The 15,786-nt window shown below is 36.6% G+C and overlaps 1 protein-coding gene across 1 annotated transcript; it reads left to right on the top strand.

Moving 5' to 3' along the window:
* The first annotated feature begins 1,703 nt into the window (after positions 1-1,703).
* Positions 1,704-12,271, top strand: LOC110943103. Its single transcript, XM_022184858.1, has 4 exons — positions 1,704-2,535; positions 2,605-2,957; positions 3,039-3,581; positions 11,969-12,271. The coding sequence occupies exons 1-4, from the start codon at positions 1,704-1,706 to the stop codon at positions 12,269-12,271; spliced, it is 2,031 nt and encodes a 676-aa protein (XP_022040550.1).
* Positions 12,272-15,786: the final 3,515 nt, after the last annotated feature.

The raw sequence follows: 15,786 nt of genomic DNA on the forward strand, positions 1-15,786 counted from the left end.
GAAGAAGAATCAGAACACTGTTGATTTTCTTGAGAAGAAATTTCAGTGGTTTCACTGAATGCGTCCTGAGGGACCTCACCTGCCACACTGTCATCAGCTGAAGAGTTAGAAACATTAGAATCACAATTATTATCAATTGAAAAAGAACCAAATAACGACTTAAAAAAGTTTGGTCCTAAAACAGATTTAGAAGCTGTTCATTTATTGAGTTTTTAGAAAAATCTGAATTTGAATCTGGTTCATTCCCAAACATGTCTCCCCATCTTACTTCAGGTACTTCATCTGCACATGATGAAGAAGCGTTAGGATCAAAAGTACCCTTGGACACAAAACAAACTGGTTGAGCCACTTGTTTTTCAACAGGTATGACATTAACTGATGACTTATTGTTTTTGGGACCATAAGTCATTTTGCTTTCATTCATTATCTCCTCCTCAGTCATAGGTAAGTAAGTATAATTGTCATTATACGGAGGAGGAGCCTGATTATAACCCATTCCCAACCCTTTCCTTTTATGGTATGCCAGCTGTTGATCACACAGGTTTTTGACTAATTTGCTAGAGGAATCAAACTTTTTAATATTTAGCTGATTTATTTGATATTTATCTTTGATATCCTCCAGTTCTTTAGTCACAACGCATAGTTTTTCTTTAACCATGAAAAGTTGGGCCGTTGCTACACTAACATCATCCTTGAGTTGAATGATGTTCTTTCACTGAGCTTCGATTTTCTCCTTAAAAAGTTTTTCATTATTAGTTAAAGTGAAATTTTTCCTTTTAATGTCATTATAATCTTCGATTAGCTCAGCGTTGTGTATTCTATAGGCTTCAACCCTTTCTCGACACTCAGGAGTGCAAAAGACAGAAAGTGTATCTTCAACAGTCATTTTTTGAACCACGTGTTTATGAAATATGAATGCCATAATTTCAGCGGGTGGTTGATACTTTTGATCTTTCCCAAAAACACAAACCAAACGAGAACCCGTGTACTCGCTAACTCAAACCCTTTGCACGTGATCGAGCCCGCTTTCTTAACCACACCTCAAAAATCTGTCAAACCGATATCACAAACAAACAATTTTTTTTTTAAATTATAAAATAAACCCTTTTTATTATTATTTAATTAATATATAAGAAAACTATTTATTATTATTATTAATAAAAATCAATGATTAGATAATGATTACCAAATGATTTTAATATTATTATTATTATTATTATTATTATTATTATTATTATTATTATTATTATTATTATTATTATTATTATTATTATTATTATTATTATTATTATTATTATTATAATCAAATACAGAACTGAACTCCTGTCTTCTTCTTCGTCATGACAAACCAGTTCACAAACCCTAATTTTAAAAGATCATCCGCAGTCACAACAACTACTACCCGTAAGACGGAGATATTATCTAATCATTGATTTTTAATAATAATAAATAGTTTTCTTATATGTTAATTAAATAATAATAAAAAGAGTTTATTTTATAATTTAAAAAAAATTGTTTGTTTGTGATATTGGTTTGACAGATTTTTGAGGTGTGGTTCAGAAAGCGGGCTCGATCACGTGCAAAGGGTTTGAGTTAGCGAGTACACGGGTTCTCGTTTGGTTTGTGTTTTTGGGAAAGATCAAAAGTATCAACCACCCGCTGAAATTATGGCATTCATATTTCATAAACCCGTGGTTCAAAAAATGACTGTTGAAGATACACTTTCTGTCTTTTGCACTCTTGAGTGTCGAGAAAGGGTTGAAGCCTATAAAATACACAACGCTGAGCTAATTGAAGATTATAATGACATTAAAAGAAAAAATTTCACTTTGACTAATAACGAAAAACATTTTAAGGAGAAAATCGAAGCTCAGCAAAAGGACATCATTCAACTCAAGGATGATGTTAATGTAGCTACGACCCAACTTTTCATGGTTAACGAAAAACTATGCATTGTGACTAAAGAACTGGAGGATATCAAAGATAAATATCAAATAAATGAGCTAAATATTAAAAAGTTTGATTCCTCTAGCAAATTAGTCAAAAACCTGTGTGATCAACAGCTAGCATACCATAAAAGGAAAGGGTTGGGATTGGGTTATAATCAGGCTCCTCCTCCGTATAATGACAATTACACTTACTTGCCCATGACTGAGGAGGAGATAATGAATGAAAGCAAAATGACATATGGTCCCAAAAACAATAAGTCATCAGCTGATGTCAGACCTGTTGAAAAACAGGTGGTTCAACCAGTTTGTTTTGTGTCCAAGGGTACTTTTGATCCTAACGCTTCTTCATCATGTGCAGATGAAGTACCTGAAATAAGACGGGGAGATATGTTTGGGAATGAACCAGATTCAAATTCAAATTTTTCTAAAAACTCAATAAATGAAACAGCTTCTGAATCTGTTTTTGGACCAAACTTTTTTAAGTCGTTATTTGGTTCTTTTTCAGTTGATAATAATTGTGATTCTAATGTTTCTAACTCTTCAGCTGATGACAGTGTGGCAGATGTGGTCCCTCAGGACGCATTCAGTGAAACCACTGAAATTTCTTCTCAAGAAAATCAACAGTGTTCTGATTCTTCTTCTGAATCGGTCTAAGTGGATGTCCCTAATGTTGAATCTAGTGGGACCCCGTTGGAAACCGTGGTTGAAAGCAAATCTCAAGAAGATTCACATGATACATATGTTGAAGAAACATGTGTTGATGAAACTTCTGCATCTTTAGAAATTAAAACTGGATCTAATTTTGTAAAGGAAGAGGTGGTCATAATCAATGAACAGTCACAAGAAAATGTTTCTGAAAAGGAAATTAAAACAGAAACTGAATCGTCTTTTCAAAATGATCCTGATAAAATTATAAAAGACGAAAAACATCATCCATCTGAATCTCATGCTTATGCTAGTTCTGATCAACAAGTACAGAAGAACTCAGAAAAGGCACATGGAACACAGGCAACGCAAACTCAATCATCTAGACCCACCAGATCAGCTATTGCTGCTAGCTATTAGAATCTCCATACTTTGAAACGACAGACATGTTTCCACTGTGGAATTCCTGGACACATTGCTAGAAATTGTGTTCATCGTCCAAAAGTGCAGCAAAATGCCAATACTCACTCTAGTGCTGGTGTTTGTGAGCCGGTTCACAACACACAAAAGGAGCCAAAACGAGAAGATCAAAATCAGGGATATAAGAAGTCTGCTCATCAAGAACAATCACAATCTCGTAAGGCTCGTGACAAGGTGATGAAAAGTTCCAATCAGGGAGAAAAGACGAAGAATGGTGCTCAGAGCAACAAGACTTTTGCAAACAGCTACTACAAGCATCCAAATTCATCTTTGTCTAAGAGAAATGTGCAGGCGCATCCAGCGCAAAAAGGACCGGTTTGTCCTTCAGGACCTGCTAGAGCGAATCATGCTGCTCAAAACGTCTTTTCGGTGAAAAGACAAACATGCTACAACTGTGGCATTGCGGGTCATATTGCTAGAAACTGCACAAGGCGTCCCTGCGTACCCAACTGTATGCAAAATCAGAGGGTTACATCAAAGGATAACAATCATTCCAAGCCAATGAAGGTATCTTCACCTAAGGCAATGAAGAATGTGAATCCCAAGGTTAAACCTTCTGATGGGGATTGGAACGCTGCTAAAAACAAACGCAAGGCTGTTCAAGAACAAAAACGTTTTTCTAAAACTAACAAACCTGAAACAGCTAAAGTTGCTCAACCGAAGGCAACAAACACGTTTGTTAACCCAAAACAGATTTGGAAACCCAAATCCAAGGCAGCAACGTCTCCAATCCTTGAAACGAAAGGGGACCTGTGTTTGAAAGAAGTGTCTTACTTTGATGCTTCAGGTAATCCCAGGACCACGATGGCCTGGGTACCCATGTCTTACTAATCTCCTTAGTTTTCAGGAACAACTAAGGAGGAGCTATTGACAATCTCTGGAATGTTGATAGCGGTTGTTCCAGAGATAAAAACGGGTAACATTTCACTGTTGCAAAAAGTTCAATTTTTTTTTACAAATGATATGTTTCCTTTGGAGGAGATAAGAGAAGTAAGAAATGATCAGCAAAAGGTACCATTTAAATTCAGTACTTTGATTTGAATTTGATTAGTCTTCAATCTGATGACAGAACGGTTAAGCAAAAATATTTTTCTCTCTTTTTCTTAGTTTATGATTTTGTATATAAAGTGTCCTTTCTCTAGTAAATGGTAAATTTGCGCAAAAATACTAGATTTATGCACAAATTTAGGGGGGGAGAGGAACATATAGAAAGATATAGAGTTTAGGAGGAGAAAACTCATAAAATACAAAAAGAGTTTGCTGTAAATATGCATTGTTTTAGGGGGAGAAAATGAGAAAAATACAAAAACATTTGAAAAATGAAAAAGCCAAAAAGAAAGATTGCATGATATGGGAAGTGAAACAAATGTTCGTGTTAAAGGGTTTGACTAACACATGTAAGGTGTCTTAGCTGAAAAAACTAGGATCTACTGCGATATGTCGATAGGCTTGACGCTCAAAATGATAAAAGATACTAAGTGATATAAACATAATGAACTATGTACCATGTGGGTAACATACCAACGGCGTATGATTTTATGGTCTTAAATCTTGCGTTGATAGATAGCCAACATCTGAGGTTTCGGGTCTTTATATTGTTGAATCATCTGGGGATATCTTGGCTGTCCTTCTGTTCAGAACTAAAATTGTACATGACCCCAGGAAAGAAAGTCACTTGGAATTAGCTCATTTCTATTTGAATGTATGTATGTTGTCCCGATACACATAATTTTGATCTGATTCTGAAATCTTCTCTGAAAAAAGTCGTCTACCTCCTCTGCTGCATCCAGATATCTGCTGACCTGGAGGTGCTAGGCAACGACAGCTTCTGCTGCATCCAGATACATGTTGACCAAGCTGTACGTTGTCGCGCTATAGATCTAATACACCCGAAAGAGGCCCTCTAGTGCCCAAAAGAAACCCCAAGAAACCTATATCAAATTGAGAAAAACTCATTTGATCTGTATATTATATCATCTCTGCAAAAGATCTATTCTGTTCTCTTCTCAACCTATTCCCAGTTAAGATTTCAGAAATCTAGATTGGACTTGTGAAATATGTGGTAGGGAAGATACTTGCATGATAGAGTGTGCTGTTTATATTTCCAGGATTTGATTAGTATTTATTTGGGTGTTCATTGTTAAGAAATCAAAACATGATAAAACAGATTATACGCAGACCTAGACATAGTCGGGATATCTTAAAGGATGACATCAGTATACTCACCTGCTACGATGAATCGTTGTGCTTACCTTGATCGTGGGGGTATGCCTTGGAATGGGACACACGGGTATAATAGTATAATATTACCTTAAGCATATCACAAAGTTGAGCGTTAAAGTTTAAGTGGACAAATATATTGGCAATAGCATAGACTAGTTTGATTAGGCTCGTACTGAAAAGTGTTCCTTAGTCTGCCTGAGAACGAATTTTGATCCCACTGCAATTGTAATTGTATTTTATGGTAGTTGTTTATATCTTGAGTTCTTATTTGTTTCTGGCTCTTAAAATTAAAAAATTAAAAAAATAGAAAATTTCAAAAATACAAAAATAGTGTCTTGTTTTTCTATAAAATCAAAAAAAAAAAAAAAAACCCAAAAATAGAGTGCTTATTTGTTTTTCTTAAAATTAAAAATGTAACCGTTCTTGAAGATTTGACTGATCATCAAAAGTTGAAAGAATTTAAATTGTGAAATCTGAGTACAAATACTTGGATGTACCTAGTGTTCATGTGGTACGTTCCTCTGTTGCATAAGAAATGTTTGCTTATGAGTTTGTGAGCATGTGCAGAACTTGATTTCAATCAAGAACAGGGGTTGAGGAAGACTGAGATGCTGTTAGTTGCTGAAGAAGCCTGAAGCAGCACAACAACAAGTTGTACCTGAGTTAGAAGAACCGGATACGAAACGTCGTCTGACAGTGAAAGTATATTTGAGGAAGTACCGTGAACCTGCTTGAAAGACAAAGACTGAAGAAGAAAAGAGCTGTTGAGAATCCTTCTCTCACATTCTTTTTGACAAGATTTTCAAGCAAATGCTGATCGTGATTCTGATATGAAGCTAACCACAAGAGCTGAAGACAGAGACCCAGTGCTGAGAGTTCAGAAGTCAAGAACAACCATAGGCTTCGTTGAAGACGTTGCTGAATTCATGTTATGAAGACAATTTGATGGCATCAGTCTAGGGGGAGATTGTTAGACCCTAAAGTGTGAGACTGACGCATCAAATTAATATAACGGGCTATGGTTACGATCTGGGCTTTACCGGGTTAGTTTGTATTAGGTTGTGGACCTTTATAGGTCACTTGGGCCAAGCTTTAGGCCATGTGGGCCAGCTTGGCCCAAGAGAAGCCCATGTAGGAAGGTGGGCTTGTCTATGTATATAAACAAGTTTTCAACTTGTTTTAGGTTTTGAACGTCATTGTTACAATTTCTCTAGAGAGGGAGGCGATTGATTGGTAGTCGTGAGCACTTGTACTAGACGGTTTTGCTAATTCATAGTAATAGAATCATGTGCAAGTGTTTAAAGGTGATTCGGTATTGTTCTTTGTTCTTCGTATTTTCTGATTTATGTGTTTGTTCTTGAATCACATCAAGTTTGGATTCCGCACAAACTTGGTGATTGTTTGATATCATTGAAAGATCCGGTTAAAGGGGACTTACAATTTCGACTTACAAGTGGTTAATCAAGGACATTAAGTTGTACTTGAGAAAACTATCTTTCAAGTGGTATTGTTGATAGATCCTAAAAATGTTAAATTTTTAAGTGGTAATAAAAGAACAATATGATGAAAGAACCCCAAGATTGTGAAAAGACAAACAAATCTTATTTTTCGGAAAAATCATTTTGATTAAAACAAACTTAAGTGTTTTGAAATCTAAATGAGAAAATAGTTTGTTGTCAGGGGGAGTTCTTATTGTTTATGCCAAGTGGATGGCGATTTGAGGCAATTCTTATCAGTTTGTCATGTTATTTGTACAGCCTATTGTTTTTAAATTTTCTCGGAAAATCAAAATTGAAACATATTTTGATTTTAGGGGGAGTAAGAAAATTTTTAGAAACGTTGAAAATTCGAAAAATACAAAAACATGATAAATTCTCAAAAGCCAAAAACATTGAAAAAATAAAAACAAGTTTTGTTGTAAAAAGAGGAAATGATAGTACATCAGTGGACTATCACAACATGCTAAAGAAATGTAAAGTCAAAATGATTTTAAAAAAAGTCTCACTAATGATGTGCCAGTAGGCTTCACATAGTTAGTAAATTGCTTTCAAGATATAAACCTAAATATCAAAACTTGCTTATCTCGTGGGGAACATCTCTCGGATATATGGGTAACCCCCGAAATCTTGTTTGTGAGATTGCCTGATTCTGAGATACTAGGTCTTTATACTGTTTGATATCTGGGGTATTATACTTGGTCTTCTGATTTTGCGGAAGCAATAGCCTAGTCCTCGTATAATACTTTAATGCGCTTTGAAAGCTCTCCCTCTGCAAAAAATTGAGAAAATATCGAAAGATATGAATCAATAGCGGTTGAAGAAAAGATTCCCTAGAGGGAACACACCGAAAGTCGAGCCTTCATCTCTTTGATCGAACGGTAGTTCGTACCTGAGCTCTCAAGGTCTCGCACTAACCCGAATACAGATATCAGATTGGTATACTCACCTGTAAGACTGAATCTAGGGAATTTTGATACAGGAGTATATTCTGAGGTGGAACACATGAGTAAGTTAGTTCTTAAAACACTAATTCGTATCTCGAATCAATTGAACCTTGTGTAGAAGTTTAAGTGGACAACAATACTGACAATCAGAAGTGAATTTGTTTAAGGTTTAATGATTAATCAAGATCAACGGTGTTGATGATATGTCTCAAAAACTGATATGATCCTCTTACACAGACTCACAAAAATATTGTTTGTAAATATTTCTTTTCTGCTTTGCGTTAAAAAACGAAAATCCAAAAATATTGTTTTTTTTGCATAAATATTTGAAAAACCAAAAAGATTTTCTACAACTGATGTTGGAGAGCTGATTTTCAACGTTCCAAGTGCTAAACATGATTATTTACTGTGAGGGATTTGGATTCTTAATTGTTAAAATCAGATTAAAGAGCTATGTTCCAATCTTGGTCGCTTAAATCGTCAAATCTATGAAGTTTCTTGATAGGGGAAGTTGAATTTTTTTTTTAAAAAGTACCAGGTTATGGTTCCTGGACAACTGAAAATGCTTTCACTATAAAAATATTTTTAGTATATGTTGAGAAAGCCAGGTCATAAATCCTGGAGGTTCAAAATGTTTTACTTATAGATGTTTGAGATATTACAGATGTTGTACCAGATTACGATCCCGATAGCAGAGTCTAAGGGGGAGTCTGAAGACAAGCTCAACGCAAGAAGGAGCGCGCATTCAAGGAGCCAGGTAACTATCCTGGAGGAGCTTGTATCCAGAAAGCCAGGTGTCGATCCCAAAAGCACGGAAGCTTGACGAAAGCGGGAGCCTGAAGAAAAGGAGTCTATTCGAAAGGAGAAGCAACTGAAGAAAAAAACAGATCCACGGGGATTCTGTTCGAGAAAGAGGGAGTCTATGGTTGCTGATACCGTCAAAGTTTCAATAAGACTCAAAGAGAGAGAGAGAGAAAAGACAAGACGCTACGAGATTGACTGCGGCAATATCCAAGGGGGAGTCTGTTAGTGCAATAATGTCTATTGCCTCCGTCAATCCAGTTCGTAGCAGAATCAGAAGAAAACAAAGCTTTATATTGTAATTTGTAAGAAAAAGGCAAGGTGGCAATATTGTAAATAAGAGGGAATCTCTTATAAGCCTTGGGCTATATATAGGAGCTTTAGGGTTTTCATTATAGACTTTTGCCACATTTGAGACTTGGAGCTTTCAAGGTTAGAGAGAGAGTCTAGAGAGAGAAAGTGGCAAGGTGATTCACGGTTCTTTGTACGTTTCATATCATCAATAGAATCACCGATTTATATTACGTCTCGTGTGTTTGGTCTCGTTCGTGTACGGATTCCGCACGTCACACGTTCGTTTCGCAATCGTTCGTAGTGAAAACCGATCCTAACAGAACCACAAAACGAAAAAATCACACATGAACCAAACCACAAATAAGGTAAGTCTAAAAATGATGAGTTCGAAATACAATAAAATTTTCAAGAAATTCACATTTTACAACGTTCTTTTGTAAATCATTGTTTGGTATCTTCTCATGCCAAGTTTTTGAAAGAGCTAAACACTACTACTAAAATCGAAAAAATAGTTAGCATTAACTTAAAAAATGATCAAACTTCGCTAATACAAGATGAACACCATGAATTAAACATAAAACCTGTACCATGTTTTTTTTCAAAACATCTTCATTAGTAACATGTTAATTGATAAAGATCTTTGTGTTAACATAATGCCAAACTACATTTTTGAAAAATTGGGTACTAGTTATTTTTCTCTTCTTAAAATACCTATTTTTCTCTCTAACCGAAAAATGATAAAAGCTACGGGAATAATTGAGGATGTCTTAATTCAAAAATCAAACCATAGTACCAACCAACTTTATCATCCTAGATGATGCCCCACTCGTGTTGTGACAACCGTTTGTAAAAACCCATCAAACCTTAGTCAACCGGATGAAAAACAACCTACCGCTTACATTAGGGGCCGACAAAAGGTACATGAATCTTGACCAATCAAAGAAATATCCAATTAGCAATGACAACTGATGGAGAGTGTGAAACATGAGCTTTAAGTGTGTTATCTTGTGTGATTTAATGCGTTTTATGCGGTTATATGTTTTGAATGTGATAACTACGAGCTTTTATGATTTTACAGGTTAATCGCGTAATTCGGTAAAGTTGGAGAGTTTAGTGATGAAATGGAACGACCATGGGTGATAACCAAGATATATCATATCATTCGGACTTGTTCGGATCGAGAAATAACGTGAATATACAAGAAAAATGTGAAAGAATAAAGTCTAGGGGGCTAATTGTCATTCAATGAAAGTTATGTTGTGAAAGGAATTGGAAGTTCAAGGTTTAACGTAAGCTACGGCTTAAGAGCGTAACCTACGGGCAGAAGTAATTGAGTACAACAGAATGTATGGATCGTAACCTACGGTTCTTTAACCGTAGGCTACGGTGGTGATTATATGGCACACGCATGGATTGAAGGATTTTATTCATTGGACCATTCTATAGAATCTATCATCACGTGGAGGAGTATTATCGACAACCTCACAACATCAAATCATTTCTTTTGGCGCAGACATGCAAGACTTTTGATTGGACCCTAATTGTGTCATAATCACAATTTAAAATCATCCTATACACACAGCCGAGAAGGGGAATATTGGAGGGGCAAAATAGTCAAACTCTATTAATTAAACCTCACGTGGACTTGAGATTAGCAGCCATATACATATTTGGGCAACATTACTCATCATCATATATCATCATGTGAATAGAGGGAAGTGGGCCGACATTTTGGTTTCATTGGGAAGCCCAATGATATACACGCACATGCTGGACAAGAAGATCAACACATGCAGACTTGGGCTTTTGGCGGCACATATCAAGATCACATCACAATATTATTCGTAAATTGGGGGCCCCCGATTTGGAATCACAAGTCACGTGAAGGAAACATAAGACACCTGTTGATGACACAAACATCATCATCCATCATTATCGATATTGGAGGCTGTGTTTTCTAAAAAAAAAAAGAATCGTCATCAATAGTGGGCTTTTATACATCATCCACAAATCAAGTTGTTTAAGTGGGCCGAGAGTTGTGGACTCTTTGGATTGGGCCGAATATGAAACACACAGCATGATCATCTTCGACGGCAGAAAGGAGGGGACACGAGGATAGAGATCGGCTGAGTAGACGGAAGAAAAAAGGAGGGCGTTCAAGGATCCATCATTACCGACATGAGCGGCTAGTCTTTCTGTGGTTTCCTTCGGATGGAGGGTTTGTGTAATTAGGTACTTTTATGTGTTTTTAATCATTGTAACTAGGTGATCTAAGCATTCGATGCTTTTCACCATGGATTTAATTGACTGATTGTAACTGGTTGCATTTATTTAAACCTTAATTTCTAAGCATTCTGTTCCCGAGAGTTCTAGTAATTGGGATATATTTGACATGGGGTTAGGGTTTGTAATTGTAATTGATAATCATTCGATAACCTCCCGTTATGTATTGACCGGAGTACTTAGTCGTTGGTTATCACAATTGGTTAATTAGGTTAAACATTTATGTCTATGTGAATGTTTTGATTAAACACATAACTAAACTTGTTTGCAAACCTGAAATCTGGAGGAACCATCTTTTCTCCTATTGATTTACATCACACTTTTACTCGTTAATTTAGCTATTTCTCACAATCAACAAACTGATTTTCCAATTTTGTAGTAGTTAATTGAAACTTTTCATTACGACACTTTCCACAATCCTCCTCTGGTTCGATATCCGACTTACTCTAGCTACTAGTTTATTTCGGTTTTTGCATGTCACTAACGACATACATCAAAATGGCGCCGTTGCCGGGGAGGCGTGCGCAAAGTGTTTATTGTGAAGTTTTTAGTAAAATAGATAAAAAAAATTCAAAAAAAAAAAAATCCAAAAATAGTGTTTTATTCGTCACATATTCCACTGTTTGCTTTACCTTGGGTATACTAGTTTTGTCTGTGCAGATTCATTGCAGATCTTATTATGGAAAGTGCTTACTGGTCATGTTGAGGTTGTGGTAGTCCATGTCACACGCGTGATGATTGTCCTGTGTTCTGGAAAATGTGTGAGGACACACAGAGGGAGTTATATGAATTAGATGTTTATTATGATGATATTCAACCATATTACCCGTCCTTTAATTCACCTTCACAGGGTTCTCAATATTATTGTCAAGAAGATCTGGATTACTACAATGAGCAACATTATTACCAAGAGGAGTATGACCATTGTTATGATAAATACTCTCGACTTTCTTATGAAGACCATCCGGTACACTATCAGGATGCCTATCATACCCAGTATACAGTTGATCAGGATGAGTCTGAATGTGCACCCCAGTCACCTAGTTACTATCAATCACCCCAATTTGGAAGTCTTATGGAATATATGAGACAAAGAGAGCTGGCGTACATTGAAAAGGAATTGGCGAAACCTGACCTGTCAATAGAGGACTAGTTGGAGATATGGATTACGAAGTATGACCTTTTGATGGCTGAAGTGAAGGATGATGGGCCAAGAATGACTCAAATGGAAAAATGCCAAGCCAGGGATAGATGGGTGTCTCTACAGATGTCTCATTCTCAAGTAAGGGATGAGGTTGTGGAGGTTAATACCACACCGGTGATTCTCTCAATTGTTGAACAGTCAGATGTGGAGAAAATTGTTGAAGGTGATGAGGTGAAAGAAGATATTCCACAAAATAAGTGTGGGGATGCACGTATAGAGATGAGGAAGGAGGATGAACAACTTGCTCGAGCAGAATCGATGTTATCCAAGATCGACGAATTATTATCAGCACCCAGCCTTTCAAAGCAACAACGAATTGACTATTTGAGCATGAAGTGTGATGTATTATCTATGAAGATACGAGTAGAAGAGTCCATCTCACCATTACCCGATGATATCAAAAACCGTTTTCAAGATGGTGAGGAGGTTGTGGAGACTACTACCACAATGATTTCCTCATTTGATGAAGAACCACACATGAAAAAGTTTATTGTTGTTGAGAGTGAAGTGAAGGAAGAAGTTACAAGTGCCTCGACACATGAAGTTGAATGCTTAGCGCTTCGCACAGGACCACAAACTGAGGTAATCGAAGTATATCTTGATCCTCCTTCCATATTAGTTACTGCAACCAAAAAAGCTAGGAATGATCGCTCAAGGTCTAGGAGTCGAAAGGTGGGTTTGCAAGACATCGGGCAATTTATCAAGCAATGGGCCCACAATAGCATATCATTCTTACAGAGCATGCCGCACATCGTTAAACAAAGCTTGATGTGGCTTGTTAACTATCGAGTCTACATTGGGAACTCGGTAGGAAAGTGTTCGATTCGACCACCATAACGGAAACTAGGTACGGTCTGGCTGAAGACCTAAAACTTAGCGCTCTCGGGAGGCAGCCCGAGGATGTAGAGTATTGTTTTGTTTTGTTTTGTTTTGTTTTGTTTTGTTTTGTTTTGGTGTGTGTTGTGTTTTGGCAGGTTACTACGTTTCAATTCTCGCGGATGCAATAATTCAAGTGTGGGGATGTTTGGCAACATCCCCGATGAGATGTCAGAGAATCCAAGAGATGTTTACGTCCCTGTCTGATCACAGCAGCTACACCGCTACAGACACTTGCTGATTTACCGATCGGGTCAATGTGTCTCTCTATCCTTTATTTTGTTTGTTTTTGTGTACTTGGTGGTGTGAAATTTTTGTGTTGGGAATGGTGTTATGTGTTGAGTCGTCTAGTTATTAGCCGTTCATGGTTTGCTAGGTGGTATCTCTCGGGTTATGACTATAAATTGGACCATACATTGGGGACAATGTATCCCAAGTGTGGGGATGCGGTAACTCGATAGATGGTTGGTATGATTGTTGATCTTAAATGCTAAAATTGGTTGAAATTGGAAAAAATTGAAAATTTAAAAAAAAATTGTTTCTCAAGAATGCTTGAACTACATGAAAACCAACATTTTCAAATGCTAATGGGTTCCTTGCTGATATTAAACTAACTTAGATCCCTAGTCATGGTTGTCCCTTTAAGTTTCATGAGAGTATTTCTGACATGTTTTTAGAGAATAGTTGAGAAGAGATGCCTAACTAGGGGTAACATGCTTTAGGAATTACACATGCTACGTGTCGGCAACCCAATTTCCTTTTATTCAGTGAGATATTTGAGCCTACTAGATTGTTAGTTGAATTGCAATAAATGTTCAATTGATGAGTGTAGGCCATATGTTGCTTTGTGTTAGAACTTGTGTGGTTTGATACGTACCAAGACTGTGCTCTAGCGTATGCACATAAATGATAAAGGCATTAGGATCCCTTCCATTGTGTTATCTGTAGATTGTTTATCCAACCCACCTTAGTTAACCATGTTGAGCCTTATACCTTTCGTTTGTAACACCTTGTTTGACCCGTTTGATTACCAACCATGAATGACAATTGTGTGTGAGATATTTGTTAAAAAAAAAAAAGAAAAAAAAGGAAATGAAAAGAAAAAAAAAAGAGAAAAAGAGAAAGAAAAACAAAAACAAAAATCATTGTGATGTTCGTGTTAAATAGGTGGGTCGAAAATATCCCAAAGTGTTAGTAGTATTGTGAATAAGTTGTCATGGTTTGGTATATTTGTTGTGTTCGCCATATTACCATAAAAATCCAAAAATATTTACCTACCTTTACCCTTTACCCCAAAACCCGAAAAGTCCTTTTGATATGTGTTACGTTATTTGATACAGTGGAGGTATGATTGCTATACAAGCTTATGATTACAAGGTAGCGTATTTGGTTTTGAGTGAATTATATACTAGCACATTACACGCTAGTCTTGATTAAACCGAGAGGAGTGATCATTGTGAGGGGCGTGTGGCATGTGTATAGTATCATAAGCATGTTAGTTTTAGTTAGGCAAGTCTTACATTGTTTTAAATGCGTATCATTTATTTGTCAGATTGTCAATCTCGATTGTGTCAGTCTATGGGATGGGTATGACTTGGGACCTTAAATTGCTAAGTTGGTAAGTGATTTAATGGTGATTTGTTAATAAGATGAGTAATGTTTGTGATGGTTGATTGAGGACAATCAATGCTAAGAATGGGGATGTGATGGAGAGTGTGAAACATGAGCTTTAAGTGTGTTATCTTGTGTGATTTAATGCGTTTTATGCGGTTATATGTTTTGAATGTGATAACTACGAGCTTTTATGGTTTTATAGGTTAATCACGTAATTCGGTAAAGTTGGAGAGTTTAGTGATGAAGTGGAACGACCATGGGTGATAACCAAGATATATCATATCATTCGGACTTGTTTGGATCGAGAAATAACGTGAATATACAAGAAAAATGTGAAAGAATAGAGTCTAGGGGGCTAATTGTCATTCAATGAAAGTTATGTTGTGAAAGGAATTGGAAGTTCAAGGTTTGACGTAAGCTACGGCTTAAGAGCGTAACCTACGGGCAGAAGTAATTGAGTACAACAGAATGTATGGATCGTAATCTACGGTTCTTTAACCGTAGGCTATGGTGGTGATTATATGGCACACGCATGGATTGAAGGATTTTATTCATTGGACCATTCTATAGAATCTATCATCACGTGGAGGAGTATTATCGACAACCTCACAACATCAAATCATTTCTTTTGGCGCAGACATGCAAGACTTTTGATTGGACCCTAATTGTGTCATAATCACAATTTAAAATCATCCTCTACACACAGCCGAGAAGGGGAATATTGGAGGGACAAAATAGTCAAACTCTATTAATTAAACCTCACGTGGACTTGAGATTGGCAGCCATATACATATTTGGACGATATTACTCATCATCATATATCATCATGTGAATAGAGGGAAGTGGGCCGACATTTTGGTTTCATTGGGAAGCCCAATGATATACACGCACATGCTGGACAAGAAGATCAACACATGCAGACTTGGGCTTTTGGCGGCACACATCAAGATCACATCACAATATTATTCGTAAAT

Source organism: Helianthus annuus, chromosome 5 (genome assembly GCF_002127325.2).
Source record: "Helianthus annuus cultivar XRQ/B chromosome 5, HanXRQr2.0-SUNRISE, whole genome shotgun sequence".
NCBI classification, from domain to species: domain Eukaryota; kingdom Viridiplantae; phylum Streptophyta; class Magnoliopsida; order Asterales; family Asteraceae; genus Helianthus; species Helianthus annuus.

Bases quoted from the DNA above. Each gene is read 5' to 3' on its own strand.
- LOC110943103 (XM_022184858.1), top strand. From the start codon at position 1,704: ATGACTGTTGAAGATACACTTTCTGTCTTTTGCACTCTTGAGTGTCGA. The intron at 2,958-3,038 runs GCAACGCAAACT...TTGAAACGACAG, and splicing joins AAAAGGCACATGGAACACAG to ACATGTTTCCACTGTGGAAT. The intron at 3,582-11,968 runs GTATCTTCACCT...TCACCTTCACAG, and splicing joins ATCATTCCAAGCCAATGAAG to GGTTCTCAATATTATTGTCA.